Source organism: Solanum tuberosum, unplaced genomic scaffold, assembly GCF_000226075.1.
Source record: "Solanum tuberosum cultivar DM 1-3 516 R44 unplaced genomic scaffold, SolTub_3.0 scf00129, whole genome shotgun sequence".
Classification (NCBI taxonomy): Eukaryota; Viridiplantae; Streptophyta; class Magnoliopsida; order Solanales; family Solanaceae; genus Solanum; species Solanum tuberosum.
The window spans coordinates 1,352,823-1,379,093 of record NW_006239057.1 but is presented as its reverse complement, the minus strand read 5'-3'; the positions used below and the strand labels follow the sequence as shown (position 1 = coordinate 1,379,093).

The following is a 26,271-nucleotide window of genomic DNA, read 5'->3' as shown; positions in this document are numbered from 1 at the left end:
ATATTTCTCTCAATTATTAATTGGATTAGTACATAGTCATCTTTATTAGTTGAATGTTTCTTATTTGGATAAAATTGAACCATGGTTTGCATCACTTTAGATTTTTTTCAGGTCGATCAGTTTGCGTACACCTCGATTTGAGCTTACCCTTGGATGTAACTTTAAATTAAATTATGTCTCTCAAAATCCTTGTACATCCAAGGAGATTTTAGTTGAAACTAGACAACTTTATCATGTGTTCAGATGTTCAATCAGAATAAACTATAATGTAAACACCTATATTTGTCAAGAGACTACAAATATATTTATCCCATAAATTTCAAAAGTTTTACCATGACACAAATATTATTGGTTGTATTATGTATGGAATTGGACCATTTAGCAAGCAATTTCTACCTAATATAATTGAAGGAAAGTTGAATACAACTTTAATAGTAGAAATGCAAAATTCAAACTCTAATAATGCAAAAGATTTAAGTGATGTGCACTTATATCCTAACGACTTTTATTTTGTAAAATCAACGTAATTAAATATGCTATATTAATTGGTTACCTATCTGCTATGAGAATCTTTTTTTTATCAATTTAAATCAGATAAAAATTATTTATAATTATTTTAAAAGTAAATGTATTGGATTTTAAACAATTTAGTTTGGTACCGGGTTGACCCGATTGTCGAAATGGGTCTGGGACAACCCGATTCGTTTGTAGAAGAAGGGGAGCCGCAGTCATATACAATCCCTCTTCGTTTTCATTCTGAAAAATCCTCTTTTCGAAAAAACCAGATACAAGAGTTGTCGCCGGAGATTCGCCGGAACTAAATGGAAGTGACACCGGAGAAGAAAGAATTGGATAACAAGAACACGAACAACACTCAATCCCTAATTATCGACCCCTCAATAGCCGCCGAGGATCGTGAACGCATCGCCGTTGACCTAAAAGCCGGCTTGCATCCTCTCAAGGTTTCATTTTTGTTTTATATTTCTGCTATTTCAGCAAAGTATTTTATTTTATTTTATTTTTAGGTTCATCAAGTTCAAACCTAGGTTGTTTGATGCGATTTGCAGCTATTTTGTTATATTTAGTTTTCAGGTTTATTGAGTTTAAATTTTTATGCTTTTTGTTCAGACTTGTTGTTTTGTTTGGGGTTTTATGCAATTTGTGACTATTTCTCAAATAATGTTTACAATATTATTTTGCATAATTTTTAGATTAGTTCAAATTTGTATGCTTTTGTTCATACTATTCTTCTGTTAGGTTGTTGATGTGATTGCTTTATTGAAAGTTCTACTTTTTATTGAATAAATATTATTAAGTTGGTATATTGGTGGAATAGTTATGGTGTACATAAGTTGGTTCGGTCACCATTGTCATAAAAAATATAGTTTGCTTAAGTTACGAAGTAATAAACTGGTTGTAGGACCTCGTTACATTTATGCAAGAACATCAATTTATCCAGAGGCTTGTTTTGAACTAAATACATAACATTGAAACTACTAGTAAGGCACTTCCTACTAGGGAGCTGAAATACAACATGTGGACAAATAAGTTAATGATCTTAGGTGATAAAGATTGGACATAGTGCTTCTGAGAGAATTCTGCATCAATATCTTACCTTTATACATAATATACTCCGGAGATTCGGTAAATACAATAGATTCAGGAATTGGAAGTAGGCTCATGAGTATGAAGTAGCAAATTTTGAGTATCATATGTCCCATACAAGTGATGCTTACTTCCTGAAAGCCCATAGTAGAGTCTGATGATCTTGTAGGATCCTGTGATTTAATATGCTTGCATTTCTTCTCTATTTTACTAGTAGCTTCTATTTTTAAAATAATCAACACCCACAGTGGTGGTCAAATTTGTGACGTGCCTGCAATTTTCTGCTTTTCTTCTTTGGAGATGGCCAAAACTAACATGTTCACTGTGCCAGTCAGGCCAGGAGGATTTTAGAATTGATGACTAGCATATGCTTGCAGCGTATTATCGTGCTCTGTTTTCCCACTCTTTGTAAAAAAATAAAATATGACACGATTTCGTAGTTCCGTAAGCACAGTATTATTTTCTAGCCTTGTTTACTTTTCATCTTTTGCTTTCTTTTTCTTGTATGAATTGTGCTTCTGGTACTCACTTAGCTTCATTGTCATGATCAGAACAAGTTTGTTTTCTGGTACACTCGCCGGACACCTGGGGTTCGAACACAAACATCGTACGAGGACAATATAAAGAAAATTGTTGATTTCAGTACTGTAAGTCAATTTATTTCTGGTCTTTTGGCTTTATGTGGATTTGATTGCCTTTTTAATCTATTATGTGTTCTTCATCCATAGGTTGAAGGGTTTTGGGTTTGCTACTGCCACTTGGCTCGCCCATCAGCATTGCCCAGCCCAACTGATTTGCATCTTTTCAAAGAGGGTATTCGTCCTTTATGGGAGGTTAGTTTTGGTGCTCATACTAACTATTTCTTTTCTCTGTCTTCAATTTTGTTAAAGTCCTTAACTATGTATATCTCTTACCCGAGTTAATTTCCTGATTATATTTGTCTGTGAAGGATTCTGCTAATTGCCATGGTGGGAAGTGGATAATTCGTTTTAAAAAGGCTGTCTCAGGGCGTTTTTGGGAGGACCTGGTAAGCCAGCTGCCCCGATATTGTTGTTTTCTGTCAACTTAACTGGACTTTTATGGCTACAAAACATTAAGTGCAGAAATAAATTTTTAACTCAATCTATGGGTAGCCATGACGAAATTTAGATCGTAAGCTTCAGACAATATAAAACATTAATTCCTAAACAGAGGAAATTTCTAACTCCATTTTATGCGAGGAATGCTGAGATGCCCCTTAGCAAACAATCTCACATAGGTTTCCATAAGTAAGCACTAGAAGCTGACAAAAGAGGATAGTCTAGTGAAAAAGATTATCTATCTCCAACCATGATAGGGGCCTCATCAAGGGGGGAGTTGGAAAAGACGCTGCTTATCAAGGGGGGACTATGTGGGGTTTAAGGAGCAAGGTCTACCATATAAATGAAAAGAGAAGAAGAAGAAGAAAGAGCACTAGAAGAAGCTGAAGTGACTTCTCTGACCAGACTTTTACATCAGTATCCTCTAATCTGTTCTCCTAAAGAATGTGTTGTTGCATTGTTGTTCCTCCTCATTTTTTTGTCAGTAGCTGGATTTTGCATGCTGCCTTAGATTCCCAGTATCTAACCAAAAAATTGAGTCAGTTTGAAGTATTCTCATCTTGGAGTATATACATTTGCTTCTTGTGAATTTACTCAAAACAGATGTTGGAAGGTAGGATTGATGTTATCGTTTCCACATATATAATGATCAAAAGAAAATCAATCAACTCCTCAATCGTACATCAGTTGGGATCAGCATTAATTTGGTTAGTTTCACTAGACAAGTAAAGCATTAATTTGGTGAACTCGTATAAAATGATTTGTCAGGCTACCCTCATGAGTCATGATCATGTTTGTTTACCAATACTTTCTGTATCATTATATTTCTTTTGGAGAACGAGAGGATGATATGTTATGCACACATTTATCACTACAGCATATCTGAGTGTTGTAAATAAAATTGTCCCTTCATCCTCAAAAAGGTAAAATTGCTAATTTGGCATCATCCATATAGGGTCAATGTGACTTCAGATGCAAATTTTCGCAATTGTAGGTAATTTTTTCCCATTTGTCCCTGGTACCTGTCTAAGTAAGTGGTAGAGCTACCCCGTGGAATTAGTCGAGGTGCACGCGAGCTGGCCCGGGTATCCTGGTTATATAAGAAAAAGGAAAGATAGGAACAGACTTTAGTATTTAGCAATAAATATGTTGAGGTGGGGTGTTCTAGGCCCCGACTTTAGTGCAATGCCTAGGTGACACTTGAAGGTCCGGTGTAGTAATCCACTTTGATAGGCTTTCCCCCTAAGAAAATGGAGTTAATATCATGTGGACTGACAGTCTACGTATCTACGATTGCCTCTCACTGATGTGTATCATGCTCATAACATCAGGGCCACTGGTTGTTTAATTATGTTTGTGTTCGTGTCAACTTACTAAACTGTGATGGATTTCTTGTCTAGGTTCTTGCTTTGGTAGGTGATCAACTCGATTATGGTGACAACATATGTGGTGCTGTTTTAAGCATTCGTTTCAATGAAGACATCTTGAGTGTATGGAATCGTAATGCGTCAGATCAGCAGGTATGCTAATTGTAATCCGTAATACATACCACTTATTCCATATTAGTCTAAACTACTAAAACACACTCACATCGACTTGGTTTTGCTAGGCTGTGATGGCATTGAGAGACTCAATCAAGCGACACTTGAAGCTTCCTGGTGGCTATGTCATGGAATACAAAGCCCATGATGCTTCCTTGCGCGACAACTCATCTTACCGCAATACTTGGATAAGATCATAATACTGTTGTTGCTAAACTATCATTTCGCTGTTATACTTTGAGAAAAGAGATTTGCATAGTTCTGTCGGTATTTGGTCAAGTGATTTTCATGGCAAAAATGGTTGACGTTGATCATGTAATATGAGCTAACAATTAGATTTTACCGACACTCTAAAATCTCTTTAATGCCTGTAATTCTTCTGATGTGTATGCATAACTCTATTGTCAAATGGATTATCCCCAGTACTGGCTCAAGTATAATTGACAATTGAGTCATTCCCAGTAATATGTTTTACATTAGTTGGTTCATATGTTGATGGAATACTGACGAAAATCGACGTCTAAACTGGTTTCTGTGGTATAGATTCCAGATTTTGCAGTTGCTACGTCCAATCTATTTGTTGCGTTTTCTTCAAAAATTTAATTAGCAAGTTCAAAATTTATCTCATAATGCCATTTATGAATTTGAATTGAAGAAGAAAACCCAAAAATCTCATGTTATTTCTTATTGATCTCAGATTATATCATTATAACAACTGCTGTAATGAAATTGTAGAACCAAATCTCTTCTTTCAATCATACCAAAAGAAAAAAAGTCTATAAAAAGTCACTTTCATACCAAAAGATTTTTGAAATTCTTTAAAACGTGAATTTAGCTATCACTTTCTCTCTATTTAAAGAAAAAGGAAGAGTGTGCGGGTCATTTACTGTTTTTATGGGATAGTGTGTCCGATACATGATTGGTTGATACTGATTCTCATCATCTGTAAATATCGAGGCTTAATAGATGGAATTCGATCAAAAATTCAAACTTTGAATATTTTTCTGGCATCTATTCCATAGTCTGACATGAAGGCGATTGATATATAAATTAAATTTCCCAAATAATATCAACAAATCAGAGTGGCGCAGCGGAAGCGTGGTGGGCCCATAACCCACAGGTCCCAGGATCGAAACCTGGCTCTGATATATTATATCTTTTTTCTTAGTTTTTTCAATCATATTTTATTCAAAAGGCATTTTCTTGGACCAATAATAATCAAGAAATGCATAATTATAACATATTTTACTCAATAAAATATGAAAACAAGAGGTAATAGTAACATAGATACACCTTAAAAATATTGATCAATAATATTACCAAGAATAAGAAAGGGGATGATGATGATCCCAAAGAGACTCATGTATAATTTCCATGTAATCTTGAACACCATTCACTGCATAAAGTGATGCTGATATCTGTCTTTCCACTTTCATTACCTCAAATTCTGTTAAAGGAATATCTGACAATTCTTCGAAATCCCATGATAATTCAGTCCGCGTAAAATATGATGAGGAACATGATGATGATGATGTGCTTATGTCTAAATCAGGCTTGTATGTGTTAAAATCATCAAACACTTGACTTTCTTGATCACAAGAAAGTACTGTTATTTCTCTATTGGAAACAACCTCTTTACTTTCCAAAGTAGGGGTAATGTCACCATCCTCATACCTCACTTGTGGGATTACACTGAGTATGTTATTGTAAGAAAGTAATGTTTCGTAAAGATTGCTCCTTTTTGCATTTTCAATAGAAATTGGATCATCACAATTGCTGATGTTTGAACTAGTCACACTAGTAGTAGCACTTTGAACAGAGTTACTGTCGAAAATTAGTTGGTTTTCTTGATCACAAGAAAGTACTGTTTCTCTATCGGAAACAATCTCTCTACCTCCCAACATAGGGGTAATGTTTGTGTACGCACTACTCTCCTCAGACCCCACTTGTGGAATTATACTGAGTATGTTATTGTCGTAAGAAAGCAGTGTTTCATAAAGATAGCTCTTTTTTGCATTTTCACTTGACATTGGATCATCACAGTTGCTGGTGTTTGAACTAGTCACACTGGTAGTACTACTTTGAACAGAGTTGCTGTCGAAAAATTGACTTTCTTGATCATAAGAAAGTAATTTTTCATAAAGATTGCTCTTTTTTGCATTTTCACTTGAAATTGGATCATCACAATTGCTAATTACTTCACTAGTAGTACTACTACTACTTGTGGAATCAGCTAAGTAATCCAGGTTTTTATCCTTTGAGATTTTCTTGATCTTGAGAAGATTCCTAATCCGTAAAGCAAGAGGAGAATCTTGAGAAACACGAGTTGTAAGAAAGTTGGTTCGTGTATTTGATCCACGAAGAAGAACAGCAGCTTGATCGTAAGCACGAGCAGCTTCTTCAGCAGTTTCATAAGTTCCAAGCCACATTCTTATCTTTTGTGTTGTGTCTTTAATCTCAGCTATCCATTTTCCTGATGGCCTTTGTCTTACACCAACAAAACTATTAGGCCCTTTGCTTCGTTTTCGCCCTTTGAATTTTGTTGCTTTGTTTAGTGAAATTGCTTCTGTTTGCTGATGTTTTTGGAAGTTAATTTCCATTGTGGAAACAAAAAAGGAGTAATTCAAGTAGTAGTAGAACAAAGTTGTTTACATGTCTTTGTTCTTATTGTTTGCTTGTTTATATATAAGTTGTGAGATATTTATAATGTTTAAAAGTTTGCTTCTGTCTTGTGTTGTTTTCTTGTGTTTGTTTTGTAGTTGTTGATATATTCTGATTCTCTTTTTTTATGTTCAAATGGAAAAAGATTTTAATACTGAAAGATAGACTCATTCCTCTGTATGTTGTAGACCTTTTCTTCATACTCCTCAATCGTCTCAATTTATGTGATATAGTTTGACTTCACACAGAGTTTAAGAAAGAAAGACTTTTACAATTTGTGGCCTCAAACAAGTCATAAATGTTTGTGTGACTATAAAGTTATAGTCATTCTTTTTTGGACCGATTAAAATAAAAGTGTGTCGCATAAATTGAAACAGGGAGCATGTATTTTTGTGATTGATTTTCTCCAAAAAAATTTGACTTTATAATACTTGACAATGTTCTTTACTGTTTACATGTGGTTGGTTTGACTTTTCATCCAAAAGTTTGAGTCAATTTCTTGTTTACATGGATACATCCTTAAAAACATTGAAAATTTCTAAGTCCTTAGTATATTATATTTGCTAATCACTGATGAGTGTGGTAAGGAGAAATGGTTTTTTAAATCCTAAATAGAGTCTCAGGTTCGAAAGCTTCTGTATACTTTCTCGATTAAGCTCATCACATAAGGTTTGTTGATTCTCATTGTGTGATTACAAGATTTATTTTGTGCGCATTCAAAGAACTGAGAGTTTTTCTTGTTATCGAAAAGAACAAAAAATATGAGTTTTATGATTTATAATAAATATTCTTTTTGAAAATTTCGAGGTTGAAAAACCTGAATGTATTGATTGATTTGGTTTATATCAGACATGAATGGTTTGGTTTGGTATTTAAGAAATTCGATCCAACCCGGTCTATGTACAACCCTAATATATGGTTCTTTTCACAAGAAATTGATAAAATATAATATAACAATATCGTTATAAAGTTATTTTCTTTTATTCAAATTATAAAATCTGTGACCAAAGAATCCTCCATTTTGTTACATTCAAAGATGCCATTTTGATCCTTTTGCCAGAAAACGCCAAATTTGAACTTTTGCTGGGAATCATAATATATTACAATTTCAAATTTTAATGATTAAAGTGGAATATTCTCATAAGATTATTCGTAAATCTTGTTTAGCTAAATACTCAAGGAAAATATAATTTATAAGAGAAGATTAAACATCTTTTTCAAGTGTTGTCATCCATAGATTTCAAATTTTGTTTAGCCTAATAATGCCAAATTTTCACTTTTGCTGAGCAATCATATTCTATTACTATTTACTACTCCCTCCGTCCCATTTTATATGATGTACTTTGATTTGGCACAAACTTTAAGAAAAATGGAAAGACTTTTAAAACTTATGGTCCAAAATGAATGATAGAAATTTGTGTGGTTGTAAATCATTTCATTAAGGGTAAAAAAGACATTTTATAGGCAAATTGTTACTTAAAATAGAAATGTGTCATTCTTTTTGGAACAGACTAAAAAGGAAAGTGAGTCATATAAATTGGGACAGAGGGAGTACTATATTTTTATAAGTTTAAGATTTTAAGCAATTGGTTAGCTAATGGACTAATGATGTTATAATAAATTACAACTATAAGTATTTAGGTGTGATCTAGTGGTCAATGAGTAAGTTGCAACATCATGAAATTTGTGATTTCTTAACGTTTATCATCAACATATACCTAGTGAATGGTTGATGGTATACCATATATACCATCAACCGTTTAACCTAGTGAAAAAAATTAAGTTTAAATATCAATATCTTGATTAAGAGATTAAAGAAAGTTTCAAGATTAAGTGGAGTTAGAGATTTTATTTATTTTTTTATTTTGTGGTGTGGGTTGGAAGGGGGTCGGATTAGAATTAATTAATTATTTTAATTAACTAATTAAGAGATAATGATGTAACTAAATTAATTATAGACAATGTAATCCTGCAAAACTTGCTCTTATTTCATCACCCAACAAAAAATTCTCTTTTTTGTTACATTCAAAGATTCCATCAATCCTTCTACCAAAAAACTCCAAATTTGCACTTTTGCTGAATCCTTAAAATGATAATAAAAAAAAATAAAAAAAATAAAAATTATAACATAAGATTAAAACATCTTTTTCAAATGTTGTCATACCTTAGACTTATTGACTTAATATTTTTATTTTGTTCAACCCACAATTGTACATATTGGAAATATGCCCCTCTGGTATTGCACTTTTGATCCTTCGATTATTGTTAAATTTTAATTTCGATCCTTCAAATAATTGCTTAAGCATCTACAACATTCATTAACTAAAACATGTATTTTTGGTCCCTTATTATAGAGTATGTGGATTTTAGACTATATTGTACCAACACTATCCTCAAAAATAGAATAGCAATACAACTTTTTTCAAGGATAAATGATTTTTTTTACTTATACATAGTAGAAGTACCTATTAATGAAGTCTGTGATTATCTCATCTAAAAGCTTAAGTTGTTAGAGAGAACACACTTTTATCATTTAATTGTATTCTCAACAAGCCCCCTCACGTGAAGTCTACTCTGATACCATGATGAAGTGTGTGACCATCTCATCAAAAAGTTTAAGTTGTTAGAGAGAGCACACTTTTCTCATTTGATTGTATTCTCAACACGCCCCCTCACGTGAAGTCTACTCTGATACCAGGATGAAGTATGTGACCATCTCATCTAAAAGCTTAAGTTATTAGAGAGAGCACACTTTTATAAGGGCTGAAGGCTGGAACGCGCAAAGTAGATCGAGTACTTGTCGTGTGACCTGTTGGTCCTAAGCAATGTCTTGCGTAAAGCGATCATTTTATTGTATTCTCAACAACTATCTCACTCGTAGATAGATACAAGGTTAAATTAGTAGCTTCAACAATATTGAGTCGAACCTCTTTCCTTACAGTCAAATGGCTTTCAGCTCCAGGAAAACATTTGCTCCGGGTTGCTAAACAAAGATGCTGACAAGCTTCACTGCATCACAATGTTTCTAATTTCCCACACTTATGCACATAAACAGCATTTGGATCAAGAATTCATAAAAGTGAAACTAAAGAACAAGTAGATGAACAATTCTCACTGATAAAGAACTTTGACAGACTTCACTTGATCTTTTTTTCTATATATATCTACAAAAGAATGAATGTGTCCTGCTTTACAAATCTATGGGAGTTTGTCAAGCATGATCAAAAAATAAAAAATGATGATAAAACTTCGCGAACAAAAATTGCAAGAATCATTTACTTTATCCTAACTACTAGCCACAATATTTTTGCATTTCTTCTACTGGTGGAGTTGATTGAAAGAATACCGATGATTCAGAACCAGTACGCCTTCTGTCTTCAGTTGCTTCGATAGAAAAGATGCTAGGAGGTCTAGCATATTTTGGTGGAGTTTGAAATGTAGTAGCTCTTGGAGACAAACACACGTCCTCCATAACACGAACTTGGAGTTCTGCTGGATAGTCCCTCATACATCCGATTCGAGGTCCAGCTCCTGTTGTCCATCTACAAGATAATTGATGAGCTAACTGGAATGACTTTGTTCTTCTATGTGTATCTATTCTCTTCATTATCTTTTCTGTAGGGATAGTTTCTTCATAGTCTTCTTCATCTTCATCGTCGAATAAATTCAGCTTTGAAACTGATAGTTCTGTATCTGATAAATATTCCTCTGCTGTTTCATATCCATCTATTGGAGTATCCAAAGGCTGTATGTTGTCTCCCGACTGGACGGACTTAGTGAATAACTCAAATGTGTCTTCCCTTGGTGGTATTTCGACTACCATTTTGGGTTTTGATCCTTGGGATCGTCTTGACAACGGAATTGGATTTTCTGTATCCTTGCAATATTTTGTAGTAGGATTAGTCTTCTCCCGGTCTGAGCATTTGGCGTTGCTCTCTTCAATGGCTTGGCTAAAATCTGGTGCGGATAAGCTGTTACGAAGGCCTAAACCACCTTCCTTCCTACAAAAGGTTGCTTCCTCCCCATCACACGGGGATTTCTGCATAACAAGGAGTAAAGTTAAACCATGACTAATTGATAGGTAATGCGATAAATGTTACAGCTGAGTTGTTATTTACATGAAAACTTTCTAATTAGCTTGACGGCTTCTTCTCTTGCACCAGTCCCAAACACTAACTTCATTTGAAAGAATGTAAAGTGTGTGTTTGCTTACACCTAAGTTTTGATCATTCAAGAGAAATGCAGTATCCTACCTGAATAATAGTGACATCAATGTTGTGTTGTTCAAGAAATGTCATAAATTCTTCGAAATTCTCCCTTGTTGGAAGATAATGTCCGCTGTGTGGCCAGACAGCCTAGATTATGCAAGAAGGTTTCGAGTCATTAAAACCAATTTTAAGAAAAAACTTGCTGCAGGTTTCGGAAGAATTATGACGTTCTACTGGTTCCATACCTTTAGAATACCATCTTCTATCACTAATCTGCCTGCAGATAATGTAGCTCCACCAGCTAAGAAACTTGAATGCTGAAATGTGCCTTTTTGCTTCATCCCAATGTATAAGTCCTTCGACACGCTTAGCACAAAGATCCACTTGGCTTCTTCTGATCCTCCCCTCGTATCAAGAACCCTCCCGCTTTGCTTGTAGATGAATTTTCCACCCACAATTACAACTTCATATGCCTCCCTCTCTACCTGAAATCATACATAAACTGGTGAGTTGCATTAAACACGTATTCTTGACTTTCGTCTTAACTCATGCAGTTAAAGAATTATAATCTCCTTAGAAATGCAAGTATCATTACCTATATTGAACAATTTACTCTCAGAACTGAACCAAAAAAACATTAATCGAACCTCACGAGTATCTAATGTCCATTATGCACGATAAACAACCGTAGATTTGAACACCTTTTCTGTTAAATGATAACCTTTATGCCCGATAGGAAGAAGACAACTCACCGGACCAAGATACTTGATGCATTGTTGATGAAGTTTTGATCTAGGGCACTTCTCAAGATTTACCTCTTTACCTTCACCTATGTCCAACCTGCAATATTCGAGAGAAAAACGTCTAGTTTAGTGACGTTGAAACTGAAATGAAGTTGTTTGTTTGAGTTACTTGTTGATCCAAGAAAATCTCACCAATAGAAGAAGGGTTGTTTACTGTCAACTTGGAGCCACTTGGTGTAATAAAAATGAAGATTATGACCATAGCGATGTCTAGGATCGATCTGTTTCACAGTCAAGAAAGTAAATCAATGAAAATCTCACAAAAATGAGAACTCATGACATTGTTATGTAAACTTTGTGGGAAAAGAGTGCTTACTGCTTCAAGCCAATGCTGTAAAGCAAGTTTACATGCTTTTTCATCTTTCGACAGACCTTTACCGACCTACCAACACAGACAAAGTCCTAAGTATAGCACAGCTTAAATAAAGATTCTGAAATGGAGTTTGTAATCAATTGATACCTTAGCAGCTCTTGTTAAAGCTCTTGACCAACGAGAAAAGGCGGTTTGGGGTTTCTCAATGTCAAAGAATGATATCGAGCTATGCTTGAGTTCAACGGAATCTAATACCTTCCACCTGTAAATTACAACCAGAATATGCATTCAGTTATGAAATATCATGACACAGCTCCGTCATAAAACATTGCTATTCATAAATGTTTAAAGTACTATACCATCTCTGCTCAACCAGAATAGCACAATCTGCTAGTCGTCTTCTAGTACGAAAACTTTTGTATGTTTTCTGCAACTTCACTGCAGCCTCATCTCTTTGTTTCTCACATACCAATGGTATCATTTTAGTGTTTTCATCAGGCATGTTATGCTTTTCTTCACTGCTCATAAGGCTGTCTGATCGACTCATCGTCTTCTCATCGTTATCAAATGAAGTCAGTCCAATCCTGGCCTCTAATTCCCTCCTTTTATAGCTAAGAGTTCCCTCAAGAATCATCTTTCCAGAACTGTAAGACTTCTGCATTTTTGGTTGTTGAGGATTTTGGTCATTGAAATTAATAGGCGGTAAAGCATTCTTCGTAGCATCAGTTCCAAAACTCAGTGTTCTCACTAGATAAGACTCGAATTTAGTATCTGAATCGTCAAAATTTGCGAAAGGACATGAATATGTTATTCCCATATCCCTGTCAAAAACTTTTATAGAAGTTCCGCGAAAACAAGAAAAAGAAACTACCTCTGCAGAAGTCAAGACAATGCATCAGACACTAATTTCATCAATGCTTTTCAGGTGATGACACTCTTATGATGATACAAATACTGGTATCAATACTCAAAAGAAAGCAACATTACCAAAGAAACATAGAGTTTGCATAACCTCGAACGAGACAGAATAAGAGGAAAGCCTAAAGGGTATAACATTACAATTTGCAAGAGATGCAAAGGGATTATAACCTCCTCATTTTAGGGGTAATGAAAGCTAATCACCATTGAGACAGAAGAAGATTTTGAATTTTAGCTAAGAAGAGTAGATTCAATATGAATGCCTCAAGAACGCGATAAAACAATATTTGTTCCCAAACAAAAAATTTCATGGCAAGCAACTACAACAGATCCATTTCGACAGATGAACACCAAAATATTTGTCCCCAAACAAAATTTTCATATAAAAAAACTACAACGTCCGAAAAGTAGTTCTTTTTAAGATCCATTTTGACAGATAACCAGGTGCAAGTTGGCCCAAGCACCACCATCATCAGAAAATAAAATACAGAACACCAATGATGGAGAATATGTGTTTTTCTCAAGGAATGTAACAGGTTGAAGATAACAGAACATCCACTACAGAGTAAAAGATTGAATATTATGCTAAAACCATGAATCAAGAAGAGTTTGCAAAAATGTAGAGAATGATACTATTCCATCAAATGATCAAAACAACAAAATGCAATGCTAAAAATGCAATCTTTTTACAATAAATCAAGAAAGAAAGGAAAAGGGTACACATATTTACCAACCAATAACAATGAAAATGACAAATTGAGTAACACACCTCAAAATTCACAATAAAACAAGAAATGTATTAAGAGGGTATTACAACATCTTGGGCTAGCACTATCGACAAGAGGGGTTGCTCAGATGGTAAGCACCCGCAACAACCTCCACCTAGCAAAAAAGGTAGGAGCTCGTAGGGAGGGTAAAAACAAAAAAGCTAGCAACACCTATTAAAAATGACAAATTAACTAACACAACATCACAACAGAACAAAAACATGAAAAGGGTACAAAAATTGTCCAACTTTAAAGAAAATTGAAATGCATTAAGAGAGTATAACAACATTTTACCTAGCAATACATCACAATAAAACAAGAAATGAAAAGGGTACAAAAATTTCACCTGTTTTAGTACAAAAATGTCCACCATGAAAGAAAAAGCTTCTTGTGAAGCAAAATGTGGATGAATGGAACACAAGAAAGTGAAATATTAAAAAAAAAAGGCTAATCAAATGGAAAACAATTTGAGAGAGAGCGCAAAATATGGGGATTTGAACAATTCAAAGGACTATGCTCACAGACACTAATTTGTATATTGAGATCTCAAAATGTACATTGACTGTCCTTTTTGCTTATTCAGTCCAAAAATTAAAACAATATTTATAGGCATAGTGAGTGTACTTTACAACCATGCATGTGTCGTTTTTCTTGACCACATAAAGGAAGTTTCCGACCAATATACAACAACAACAACATGTAAGTGTGATTCCGCGAGTTGAGTTTGCAAAGGATAGAATATGCATATATCTTGAAGAGAGATTATTTTCAATTGACACTCGATAAATTTCAATCTAATATATGACACATTAATCAACCAAAAGAGAAATTATGTACATTGATAGTGTAAATTATTTTTATAATATGTGGATTTTATAGTTGTAACAACATTTTACAAGATCAGTTATTGAGACTATCGTCATTGTATAGAACTTAAACTAAGAGTCGTTTGGATTGACTTAAAAGTTGGTGAAATTTGTTTTTTAAAATATTTTTAGCTTTTAAAAATGTGTTGCAAAAATAAGTTAAAAGTAAAAAATAGAACTCTCCCTATTTTTTTAAAAAAAATTTAACTTAAAAGTCATCTAACTTTGACTTTAAAAGTTATTTTTTTAAAATACTATTTTTTTAAGTTAATCCAAACATGGCTCTAAGCCTCTCTAACTGTGATGTAATTAATTAAGTTAATACTCTTTTTTTCATTTAATCTTTGCTTCTTAAAATACACTAAGATGAAGAAAAAAAAATATTAATTGTTGTTACTATCGCTACTATTTTCTTCGTCCTTTTTAATATGATTTCTTCGCTACTATATTTGTTTTAATTTGCAAACTTATTTTCTTGACATACTTTTTTTTAGCAGATAATTTATATCAAAAATAACTTCTCTATTTTCCGTAAGAATAAGATTACGTAAGCACCATTAGTAAGTCACCGGCTTCTACATAGTGATGAGATGAGCTTTATTATTTGCCGTACTCAAAAAATTGACTGACATTGTACAGCTAGCTGACTTACATATTTAAAAACTATTTTTCCACGTGACATATTTAAGATCATAAAATTAAAGGATAATTTTGTATATTTGACATAACTTTAATTTAAGATTACAAGATTCAAAAGTCTTTTTTGTTTTCTAAAATTTCGTGTCAAGTCAAACTAGATCACTTTTTTTGAAACGGAGGGAGTATATTTATAGTAATATAATATTACTATCGTCGTTCGCTGCAATTTCCATAATCCACCGGCACCGACTTATGGAATATTATTGGGTAGATATTTCATCTGCATTTTTCTATCTAAAAGTCATCGAAAACGGCAAAATACACAGTTGTTGTCTGTCAAACTTCTCATAGAAAAAAAATGAAGAAAAGATCTAACATTACTATAGGTATAGTACTTTTTCCGTACGTAAAACTTTTTAAGTATCTTAAATAAATATACTTTACACGTGGGATCGATTTAGCAAATGCTACGTTTTGTTTGTCATGAGATGATCACAAGATTAGACTAGTTATTTTACTAATAGCATCTAAGACCCTCCCATTTTGGTACTATCTCCTTTTTTTTATTTTTTACTCAGTTGAGCTGCCTTGTCAATATTTTGCGATTATTCTGAAAGGGCTAGAATTCTAACTTTGTGTCAGGACCTACGTGTCAAGAGATAATCTCAAATAGATAATTTTTATGGGAGCGTAGGCCTCCCAAAAGGTAATGGAAATGTTTCCTCACGAAGATTAGCCCTCGAGTGCAAAGGCAGAAGGAACGTAAAGTTGGCCTTAGTGATCCGACGATATCGAGTGAAAGGGTCGTCGCTCAACAGATAAAAGTTAGTCTGGGGATAATAGGTTGATCTTCCCTAAGAGCTCACTGAAGGTTTGGCACCTTGATAACGACTCTTTGCCACCTGGGGTTGTAGTATGTTCCAGGGTTGTTCATCCATTAAAGTAATACGTATACGTGAGCTGGGTTCAAAACATCGCGAGACTGTTCGGTCCATATTTGTTGTAGGCTCATTAGAGTATTGAGAGGACATTTTCCTAGTATGAGAGGACCAAGGAGGATGCACTTTTGGTGTATCAGTTATCGTGCCCATGGTAAACGCTAGGTAGCCAAATTTGAAGAGGATAACTGCTCATGAAAACATCTAAGTAGTAAGCCAACTCCAAAAAATGAGTGCACTCGTACTCCAACTTGCTTCTATCTAAAACTCAATACATTGCAAACACCACAAATGAAAACTAATTAGCATAGTTTGACTTTCTTATGTACATGTTATTTTCTTCTGATCTCATATGGGGAATTATACTGATATATTATTGTTATGGTTTATTCAGTTTTATAGTCGAACCTTTTTTGTAGATCTAGTTTGCCTTCAAACCTAAATCTCATGCCTAGACCTTTCTTTTGCATGTAGTTCTTTACAAGTTCATTAAAGGGTCAAAACTCTTCCTATTAAATGAAGCACACTTCCTTTTAATATACTTTTTTTTTTCAAATGATATATACTTATATTATAGGAAAAGTTGTATGAAATAGCAAACTATTAATTCAAATTATATGTTATAGCCATAGTTTATTTTATTTGTAATTCGCAGCAAACATTCCATTTTTTTGCCATCTGATTCGGTATACAATTAGCCATTTTCGGTATACAATTACTCATTCGGTATACAAATGTATAAAATGCGTTTGTGTTTGTATAAAACGAAAAAAAAATGTATATACAAATACAAATACATATATTTTCGTCCTATACACTTATAATTATACAAATACAGATCTTATATACAAATTACAATGTATAAATGAATTTATACAAAACTGAACAATTTGTATAAAATTAGATGTATCTAGCGAATTATACAAATCAAAAGCTCCATAGCAAACATAAAATATTTGCTATGGAGCGCAATTATGCAAACTATAGTTATAACATACAAACATAATTTTTACGTTTGCTATATATGAAAGTTGCTTTATATTATATTATAGCAAAAACGACATATAAATTAAGAGCGAATTGTTGTGAAAACAACTTAAAATCAATCTTGTTTAAGTAATGCTAGAACCTAGTGTTTACAAAGTATATATATTATGTTTTTCTTTCTACATTAGCCTCTCCTCATTTATAAATAGTTCAATTATATTCGATGCCTAAAAATGATTAAGAACTATACATTAATGGGGCAATTATTATTTCTTTATAAGATGCTGCGACTTCATCAAATTTCCAAAAAGGAATTTTCAACCTTTACATTAAATTATAATTATTGTTAAGTGGTAGATTTGTGTAGGTAAGATATATGTGTCCCATTTAGTAATTTGGTGTAGACATTTAGTGGGGCAAGTTTTTGATATCAAATTAGTTTGTAAATTAAATATACTTAGGTATAACTTGAAGCATATCTCTAAATAATTGAAAATGTCCAATTATATCCTTGAATAATTGTACGTAAAAATGAAAATCATTAGTGATTAGATATTTAAGATTGAAGATACTCCATCTAAATGAAGGTTTTCTATGTGACTTAGTTTGACTTAATACAAAATTTAAGAAAGATTTTTTAGAAAAAAAATAATTGTGGTCTAAAGTATGTCGTAGATGTTTGTGTGAATATGATTCATTTTATTAAGGGTAAAATAAGTATTATACAGTTAAATTATTACTAATTATAGAAATGTATGATTCTTTTTATAAACGGACTAAAAAGGAAAATGAATCATATAACTTGAGATAGATAGGAAAATGTATCTTTGACCCATTAAGTAATAATAAATGCATTTTAGACAAATCTATTATTGGCAAGGGGTATCTTCAAACCAAATTATTAATTGAGGACATTTCAGCTTATTTCATGCAGTGAACATTATTTACCTATTTGATTTACCGAAAGATAATACTTTTATCAAATATAATGATTAATTGACGAAGATAACAAAGAAGTAATTCAATTATTAACAACCACCAATGAATATGGTGCAACACATGTGAGACTCTTTATTTAACCAGAGTTCTCAATTTTTAGCTCGAATATGAAATTCTTATTGGGCGTTTTTTTAATGTATCCTACACAACGCGAATTTGAAATAGTTGGATGACAACATCAAATTTGAATTAATCGGACTTTCATATGAGAACGTTTTCTCAAATGGACTTTATGTCGTACAAATTTAAATTAGTCAAGTTGCAATATAGATACCGAAAAGCGAAAAACAAAATAGGTTACTCCCTCAATCCCATATTAAATGAACATCTTACTAAAAATATTTGTCACATATTACTTGATTACTTACTAAATCAGAATAGAACTAATTAAATCTTTTCCATTTTACCTCTGCTAATAATACAATGTTTAGAAGTTCAAATAAATTTTAAAGATATACAATTTTCTTTTGTCAAGAGGTAATTAATATAAATTAAAAATAAAATAATATAGTTAATCCATCTATAATTATTTTTTTTAATTATCGTAGAAAGTGATTATTCTAACATAGTCTAAAATTTCTCCATTTGGTCCCTCCGGCAAAAGCCACATGGAAATGTGAAATGGATGAGTGACTGATAAGTATATAAGTAGTTATTAATTGTAACACAAAGCTTCTCTTCTCTTCTTTTTCCCCAAAATGAAAACTTCTACTGGAACGAACTCAATGCAATAAACCCTAAATTGCCTGATTTATCTGTTCAATTTCGAGTAAGAATCAGAAAAACTGAATCGAATCGTGATCGTTGATGGCGGTTTCCGAGGAAGAATCATCGTCTTCATCCTCTGCCGGTAGCAGCAAGTCCCGATCATATGCTTCTCGTGGTGCTAGTTATTTGGCTAAGACTGTTCTTAGAGGAAGTGTTGTTCTTCAAGTGGTTTATGGTCGTATACGCTCTCCAACTTCATACGATGTCGTTTTTGGCAAGGTAATAAGGTTTCAACTTCATTTTGCAGATTAGTTGTGAATTTTTAATGTGTGAGATTTTTATGTTTTTGGAAATATTGGATTGAAATTGGCTTGTGCAAAGCAAAATTGATGTGTATAAGAACATATGTCCGATTCAGGTTTCTTAGTAAGGTAAGCTAATAAAGATGATTCATTGACTAGATATGATCCCATTTACTCTCGTTATTATATTATTTGTTGTTGCTACTGATCTCGTTAGCATTTTCATTTTTTGTTTACTGCTGTATTTGCTTTGCGCACTTGTTTTTTTAGATATTCTTTACTTGAGCTGAGGGTGTATCAGAGATTTCTTCTCTACCTTTATAAGGTAGGGGTAAGGGTAGGGGTAAAGCTGCATACACTCCACCCAGATCCAACCGTGGGATTACACTGGGTATGTTGTTGTTGTTTAATTAGCTACGATAGGGAATTAGTCATGTATCATTGAAAACTTTAGCAGACTTAAAAGCTGTTATCCTGAATTGCTTAATCTAGATAGGGGCTCTTATCAAATATTTAGATTGGAGTATGTCTAAATATAATTTGAATGATGACTAGTGTATTTGAAAGTGTTGTGTAATGGAATGACCGAATGAGGATGATTGTTCCAAAGAGGAGGTTAGGCTTCTAGTTACCATTATCAAAAAAAAAGAGGAGGTTAGGTTTCCACGTACGCCCTGTCTTTAAATATGGACCGACTTAGTAAAAGAACGACTATTCTGTGATTGATCATAGTTGATTGATCTATTTTTATCTTGAAAATAGACCTTTTTTTTATTTGCTCATGCAACTATTCTTGGGGTTCTGTCGGTCTTTTCGTAGTCTTTTCCCCATTCTGTTCTATTTCAAGCAAGTGGGTTGCACCAATTCCCTAAATCGGGAATGCTGCTGCACCACTATTCCCGTTTTAGGAATCCTATAAATCTCTTTGTGAGACTCTCTTCTCCTTTTGATGTTTGAAAGGATTGATGTCCCTTTTGATGTTTGAAAGGATTGATGTCTTATGAGGAGGTTTGTATCTATTAGAGGGAAGTATCATGATTTAAACTCTTATGTTAATACCAATTCAACCATGATCCAGTTACTTGGTGGGATAATTTAGAGGGAAGAAGTAGAATAGCTGTATCTAGAAAGTTGTAATTCCACAGTTTCAAGTCAAAGAAACACAATTTAAGTTTGTCTACAAAGTTTTTAAGGACCCTTGTAATAACATGCTGTGACTTTCTTTTTTTCACATACATATCCAATCTCTAGAAGAAGTACTCTTTTTATTTTAAATTGCGGAAACAACCTCTTGTAGAAATGCAAATTAAGACTCTGTACATAAGAGCAATGTGGTCCGGTCCTTCCCCGAACCCCACGCCTGGGAGGAGCTTGGTGCACTAGGCTGTCCTTTTATTCTGTTTAATGTAACATAGTGCTGCCAATTTGTCAGAATTCCTATCACAGAGACCTACTTCAGAGGGTTTTGACAATTTCACTGAGCTCCCCTGATTTTCAATAATACCGAAATCTTTCTATTTGGGATTTGTCTCCTTCACTTGCTGAAAGAGGTTGTCGGTCAAGTGTGTTTGTCTAAAGATAGAACTGGTTTACTCCCACTATGTTTTTTGGCCTGTGACACCTATTAGAAATTGGCATTTCCCAAAATATAGAACTAATTAAAACTATTTAATACTAAGAAAGTTTATGTACCTTCCTCAAGAGACAAATCACTTCCTTTAGTAACTAGAGGAGTTTCCAGTTTGGTATCTGCATACTCAATTCCCTTATCCACCGGCCACCACCAGCCAATTCCAGTAATAGGAAGAGAAATCTACAAGAACAAGGTCATATTGAACTTATCTAATCCCCCGACTTTAACTTGACCTCACTGCATATTGGTGGCTTAAGTTCTCCTAGAGCATACACTGCACCTTGAATCAAATGCAAATTGAACTTTCTGTTGTTTAGAGAATTAGTACCAGTGGAAGGAGATCTGATATCAAATTGTCTGAATAACGGTATTCCAACCAAACAATGTCTTTATCAGCAGCAGAGTGTAAACAAGCTCTATATTTCTTGAGATACAGAAATTCTGCTTACATATTCCTATCAGGTAGGACCAGTTAATTGCATGATGGTTATATAAACTTTGTTTTCGCTTTTGGCAAATGGGGAGGGAGAATGCAAATTATCTATAGGTTGAGCGCAAAACCTTGAATGAAGTGTGAGATCTATTTACTCTATCAATAGCTAAGCTGGAGTTGGTCTATAGGGACAAAAAAAAAACTGAACGTTGTTGTCACAAGTGTTGCAAAACCTTATGGAAACCCTAATATTCGTTCAAAATTTATAGTTGGTGAACTGAAGAATAAAGTTTGTGATAAGAATCAGGTTACTTGAATAAACAAGAAAATAATGTGGAAGCGAAAATACGAAGATTAAAGACAGGAATTGAAAGATACGTGAAATTCAATAATAAAGTCCCCAAATTTCAAGATGAAGTGCTAAGAACCCTAATTGATCTTAGTATTCAAAATTAGTGGATTAGAACTAATTGTGATACTAATAGGGTCAATTCAAGAACTTAGATCAAAAGTGAACTAGACTCCTATTTTGAAGAAATTAGAGACAACAATTAGTATAATACTAATTACATACCTTCTTTAATTTACTTTAATAGAAACCAAAGATATGAAGTTAAGAATTAATCTTACCTTTTAAAGAATCGATCTTATAAGGTTGTAAGCTAAATCCATATCCACCACCCATGGCGGCGGAGCCAAGATCTCTGTGAAAGGGGTTCAAAGTATAAAGAAGCACGTGAAAATTAAAAGATAAAAAATGGAGCGAGACAGGGAAGAAAAATATTAATCTTAACCCGCTAAATTGAACTTGCCTTTTCATGCCGCATTTAGCTTCTTCCTACTTTTACCCTGCTCCGCTGAGCCTTCTTAAAATTCTTGTGCTAGCTATGGCACATTTATTTTCTCAAGATGCGGCTCAAATGCATACACTATAAGTTCTTGCAAGAACTGTTTGTTACTACTCCAGAAAACCCAATATCTCCGGATCAACTTGATTTCAGAAGTACCAATCTCTATATCTTTTACTTGAAGACTTAACTTTTCTTATATTGAAGGATTGTCTGGCCTGGTCAAATTTAATGCTGATAATTACTGTATAATGAAACATTAATACCTATAGCTTGTCGCGGATACTAGGAATGGCTTGTTTATATTCACGACGAGTCAATCCTACAAGCAGCTGTTTTGTGCTGCCTAACTGCAGGAGGTATTTTTTCCTAATATTACTGTCTATTTTCTGCCTAAAGGGGATAACTAGGCTATATATATTGTTCACTGTTTTTATTTTGTTAAGATATGTTTTTTAGTAGCACTTGTATGTTCTCTTGATTTCTAGATGCTTGAATTATTGTATCTATGCTTATATAACACAGGTGTGCTGTGTGCTGGATTGTTTATTTGATTGGATTCCTTACATATGTTCTTCAACATGCTGTTGAATGTTAGCTACTTGGTTGCAGTTTTATTTAGCAAGTTTCAGTGTGTGATATGACAACGGATTTTGATGCAGGAAACATCTATAGAATTGGTGATTATAGATGAAGATGGAGTTGTGCAATCTATTTGTGAGCAGCCTGTATTTGGCATAATAAAAGATATAGCTGTCCTTCCCTGGAATGAGAAGTTTCGTGTTGGAAGCCCACAGGTGTCTTAGATTGTTTTTCCGACTAATCCTTTATTTCTAATTTTTATACTTATAGCATTTTCCTTTCACTTTTTCTTTTAAATAGCTTCTGGGCAGGGATCTCTTGGTTGTTATTTCAGATTCAGGGAAGCTGTCAGTTCTCAGATTTTGCAATGAAATGCACAGGTTAAATTATATTTCAACTGTATCTTTTTTCTTTTATTTTTGTTACACATAAAATGAGCAGTTATTTTTCTTTATCTTAATTCAACCAAGACACTCATTTTTTTCATTAACGGCTTACCTTTGCACCGTTCACATAGGTTTTTCGCTGTAACACATGTTCAACTTTCGTCTCCTGGAAATCCTACGGATCAAATTGGAAGAATGTTAGCTGTTGATTCCAAGTAAGTTGTATTTTAGATGGATAGATGAAACCAATTAGATGGTTGGCAACAATTGAAATCAGTCACCTTGGCTACTACTTAGAGATTCTAGATGTCCTTGTTGGTAATTTCTCTCTCTGCTCTTTGCAGTGGTTGTTTTATTGCAGCTAGTGCATATGAAGACAGTTTGGCGCTTTTCTCCCGCTCTGCTTCAGCTGGCAGTGATATATTTGATAAGGTTAATATTGTGCATACATTTCCTTCTAGTCTAGATATATATGCTACTTAATCGCTTGAATAGCTTTGTTTCATCCTACTGATATTCTTTAAATAATGATACTAGAGAATCTTTTGTCCCACTGACAAGCAAGGGAAGATCGAGACTGCGAATGGTTTCACCAGTATCTGTGGTACCATATGGAGTATGTGCTTTATCGCAAAAGATGTTCAACCAAATAAGGATTACAATCCTATATTGGCCATTATTCTCAATAGGTATGAATGATGATGAAGTTTGAAAGCTTAAGTAATTGTCAGAATGGCTTTGTGATGCAAAGTGGGTTTTCTTCTTTTATAGTTGCATATAACAAATCGTCATCTTATAATTTCTGGTTTGCTAGTATTGGTATGATGTTTCAAATTGGCCCTGCAGGAGGAGATCATATAGGAGCGAGATCATGTTGATTGAGTGGAATACGAAGGAGCATTCACTCTATGTAGTATATCAGTATTCTGAACTTGGACCACTAGCACATCATATCGTAGATATTCCTCATTCTTATGGACTCGTGTTAGTACTTCGTGCTGGGGATGCTATAGTGATGGACTTTAAAGTTCCTCATAGCCCTTGTTTTGTTTATCGAATAAGTTTAAATTTTACCCCTCCTTCAGTTGAGGAGCAGAATTTTGTACGAGAGACTATTAGAATTCCGGATATTATAGATGAAGAAGGTATGTATAGTGTTGCGGCATCTGCATTGCTTGAGCTCAGTGATTTGAATAAAAATGACCCAATGAATATTGATGATGATAGCAATGTGAAGCCGGGTTCGAATTTCGTGTGCTCATGGAGTTGGAATCCTGGAAATGAGAACAATCCTAGAATGATATTTTGTGCAGACTCTGGAGAGCTTTTCTTGATTGAATTTTTATTTGATTCTGATGGCCTGAAAGTATCTCTGTCTGATTGTCTTTACAAGACTCTACCAGCCAAGGCACTTTTGTGGGTGAGAGGTGGATTTTTGGCAGTTATTGTTGAGATGGGTGATGGGATGGTGCTAAAAGTTGAAGACGGAAGACTTGTTTATAGAAGTCCAATCCAAAATATCGCACCAATATTGGATATGTCGGTTGTGGATTACCATGATGAGAAACATGATCAAATGTTTGCCTGCTGTGGGATGGCACCTGAAGGATCTTTACGAGTTATACGTAGTGGCATCAGTGTAGAGAAATTGTTGAAAACTTCTCCCATTTATCAGGGTATTACTGGAACTTGGACAGTTAAAATGAAACTTGCTGATTCTTATCATTCTTTCCTTGTACTGTCTTTTGTTGAAGAGACCAGGGTGCTATCTGTTGGTGTGAGCTTTTCTGATGTAACCGACTTCATGGGTTTCCAACCTGATGTTTGCACGTTGGCATGTGGTCTTGTGGGTGATGGTCTGCTGGTGCAAATCCACCAGACTGCTGTGAGACTGTGTGTACCTATTGCTGCTGCACATCCAGATGGTATTGATTCGGCATCACCAACTTTCACATCGTGGTCCCCTGATAATATGACAATAAGCCTGGGAGCTGTTGGGCCTAATTTGATTGTTGTTGCAACTTCCAGTCCATGTTACCTATTCATTCTTGGCATCAGGACAATATCAGCCCATCATTATGAAATATACCAGATGCAACATGTGAAATTGCAAGATGAACTTTCCTGCATCTCAATCCCCCAAAGACGGCTTGAGCAAACATCTTTTATCTCTAGAACTAGTAATACAAATGGAGTTCCTCTGGGTTCTCTTCCGGTCGGATTGGACATCAGTAACATCTTCGTTATTGGTACACATAAGCCTTCTGTAGAAGTTCTATCATTTACTTCTGATAAGGGCCCGAGTGTTCTTGCTGTAGGGTCTATAACCTTAACAAACACTCTTGGAACAACTGTAAGTGGATGCATCCCTCAAGACGTAAGACTTGTACTCGTTGATCGGCTTTATGTTCTTTCAGGATTGAGGAATGGTATGCTACTCAGATTTGAGTGGCCTTCTATCTCGGCAGTTTCCTCACTAGTCTCACCTGGCCTTCAGACTTTTGATAATTCTTGTATGGTTAATTGCACTAGTTCCTCAATTTTTGCATCTCAGAATTTTAGAACTCAACCTACACAAGTGACCAGTTTATTGGATAAGACGAAGGATTTTCCTGTTTATCTGCAGTTAGTTGCAGTTCGTCGGATTGGCATCACTCCTGTTTTTTTGATTCCATTAAATGATTCTCTTGATGCTGATGTGATCGCTCTAAGTGATAGGCCCTGGCTATTGCAAACTGCAAGGCATAGCCTCTCGTATACTTCAATATCTTTTCCACCTTCCACACATGTTACTCCAGTTTGTTCAACTGAATGTCCCAAGGGAATTATCTTTGTTGCTGAAAACAGTCTTCATTTGGTAAGAAAAAAGTCCATGCTCTATTGATAACAAAGCTCAACATTGACATCTCACCTCCCTAGTTGCACATGTCATTTTTACATATTATATGTTGGATAGGCAAGTACAAGCCATATGAAGGGTGACGTTCTTCTTGTTTCCCGCATATCAGGTTGATGGCATGACTTCCCTGTCTCACCTTCCCCCCCCCCCCCCCCC

At 34.3% G+C, this 26,271-nt stretch overlaps 4 protein-coding genes and 1 non-coding gene across 5 annotated transcripts in view; 3 read left to right on the top strand and 2 right to left on the bottom strand.

Moving 5' to 3' along the window:
• Positions 1 to 726: 726 nt before the first annotated feature.
• On the top strand, positions 727 to 4,690 carry LOC102601507 (eukaryotic translation initiation factor NCBP). Its single transcript, XM_006351298.2, has 6 exons — positions 727 to 962; positions 2,157 to 2,252; positions 2,334 to 2,438; positions 2,555 to 2,632; positions 4,085 to 4,204; positions 4,294 to 4,690. Exons 1-6 carry the CDS (start codon positions 822 to 824, stop codon positions 4,423 to 4,425), a joined length of 672 nt encoding a protein of 223 aa, XP_006351360.1. The 5' UTR covers positions 727 to 821; the 3' UTR covers positions 4,426 to 4,690.
• Positions 4,691 to 5,301: 611 nt separating this feature from the next.
• Positions 5,302 to 5,373, top strand: TRNAM-CAU (transfer RNA methionine (anticodon CAU)). Its single transcript has one exon. It is a non-coding gene; the product is annotated as a tRNA-Met (tRNA).
• A 168-nt stretch (positions 5,374 to 5,541) lies between these two features.
• On the bottom strand, positions 5,542 to 6,911 carry LOC102592135 (uncharacterized). Its single transcript, XM_006351353.2, has one exon. It carries the CDS (start codon positions 6,823 to 6,825, stop codon positions 5,542 to 5,544), a length of 1,284 nt encoding a protein of 427 aa, XP_006351415.1. The 5' UTR covers positions 6,826 to 6,911.
• Positions 6,912 to 10,018: 3,107 nt separating this feature from the next.
• On the bottom strand, positions 10,019 to 13,075 carry LOC102591808 (IQ domain-containing protein IQM6-like). The gene is made up of 8 exons (XM_006351352.2): positions 12,570 to 13,075; positions 12,358 to 12,472; positions 12,214 to 12,279; positions 12,030 to 12,118; positions 11,847 to 11,934; positions 11,340 to 11,579; positions 11,140 to 11,241; positions 10,019 to 10,925 (listed from the first exon to the last, which is right to left on the bottom strand). Exons 1-8 carry the CDS (start codon positions 13,025 to 13,027, stop codon positions 10,179 to 10,181), a joined length of 1,905 nt encoding a protein of 634 aa, XP_006351414.1. The 5' UTR covers positions 13,028 to 13,075; the 3' UTR covers positions 10,019 to 10,178.
• A 5,908-nt stretch (positions 13,076 to 18,983) lies between these two features.
• Positions 18,984 to 26,271, top strand: part of LOC102600929 (pre-mRNA-splicing factor prp12) — a 13,455-nt gene continuing 6,167 nt past the window's right edge. The window contains exons 1-7 of the mRNA XM_006351296.2: positions 18,984 to 19,311; positions 22,911 to 23,045; positions 23,131 to 23,210; positions 23,348 to 23,431; positions 23,561 to 23,648; positions 23,754 to 23,905; positions 24,063 to 26,073. Coding sequence (XP_006351358.1) covers positions 19,132 to 19,311; positions 22,911 to 23,045; positions 23,131 to 23,210; positions 23,348 to 23,431; positions 23,561 to 23,648; positions 23,754 to 23,905; positions 24,063 to 26,073 — 2,730 coding nt within the window. The 5' untranslated portion in view covers positions 18,984 to 19,131. The remainder of the gene's footprint in view (positions 19,312 to 22,910; positions 23,046 to 23,130; positions 23,211 to 23,347; positions 23,432 to 23,560; positions 23,649 to 23,753; positions 23,906 to 24,062; positions 26,074 to 26,271) is intronic.

Coding starts and splice junctions, on each gene's coding strand:
- LOC102601507 (XM_006351298.2), top strand. CDS start 822: ATGGAAGTGACACCGGAGAAGAAAGAATTGGATAACAAGAACACGAAC. Junction 2,253..2,333: donor AAATTGTTGATTTCAGTACT/GTAAGTCAATTT, acceptor CTTCATCCATAG/GTTGAAGGGTTTTGGGTTTG. Junction 4,205..4,293: donor GTAATGCGTCAGATCAGCAG/GTATGCTAATTG, acceptor TGGTTTTGCTAG/GCTGTGATGGCATTGAGAGA.
- LOC102592135 (XM_006351353.2), bottom strand. CDS start 6,825: ATGGAAATTAACTTCCAAAAACATCAGCAAACAGAAGCAATTTCACTA.
- LOC102591808 (XM_006351352.2), bottom strand. CDS start 13,027: ATGGGAATAACATATTCATGTCCTTTCGCAAATTTTGACGATTCAGAT. Junction 12,473..12,569: donor ATTCTGGTTGAGCAGAGATG/GTATAGTACTTT, acceptor TGTAATTTACAG/GTGGAAGGTATTAGATTCCG. Junction 10,926..11,139: donor TTGATGTCACTATTATTCAG/GTAGGATACTGC, acceptor CTTGTTATGCAG/AAATCCCCGTGTGATGGGGA.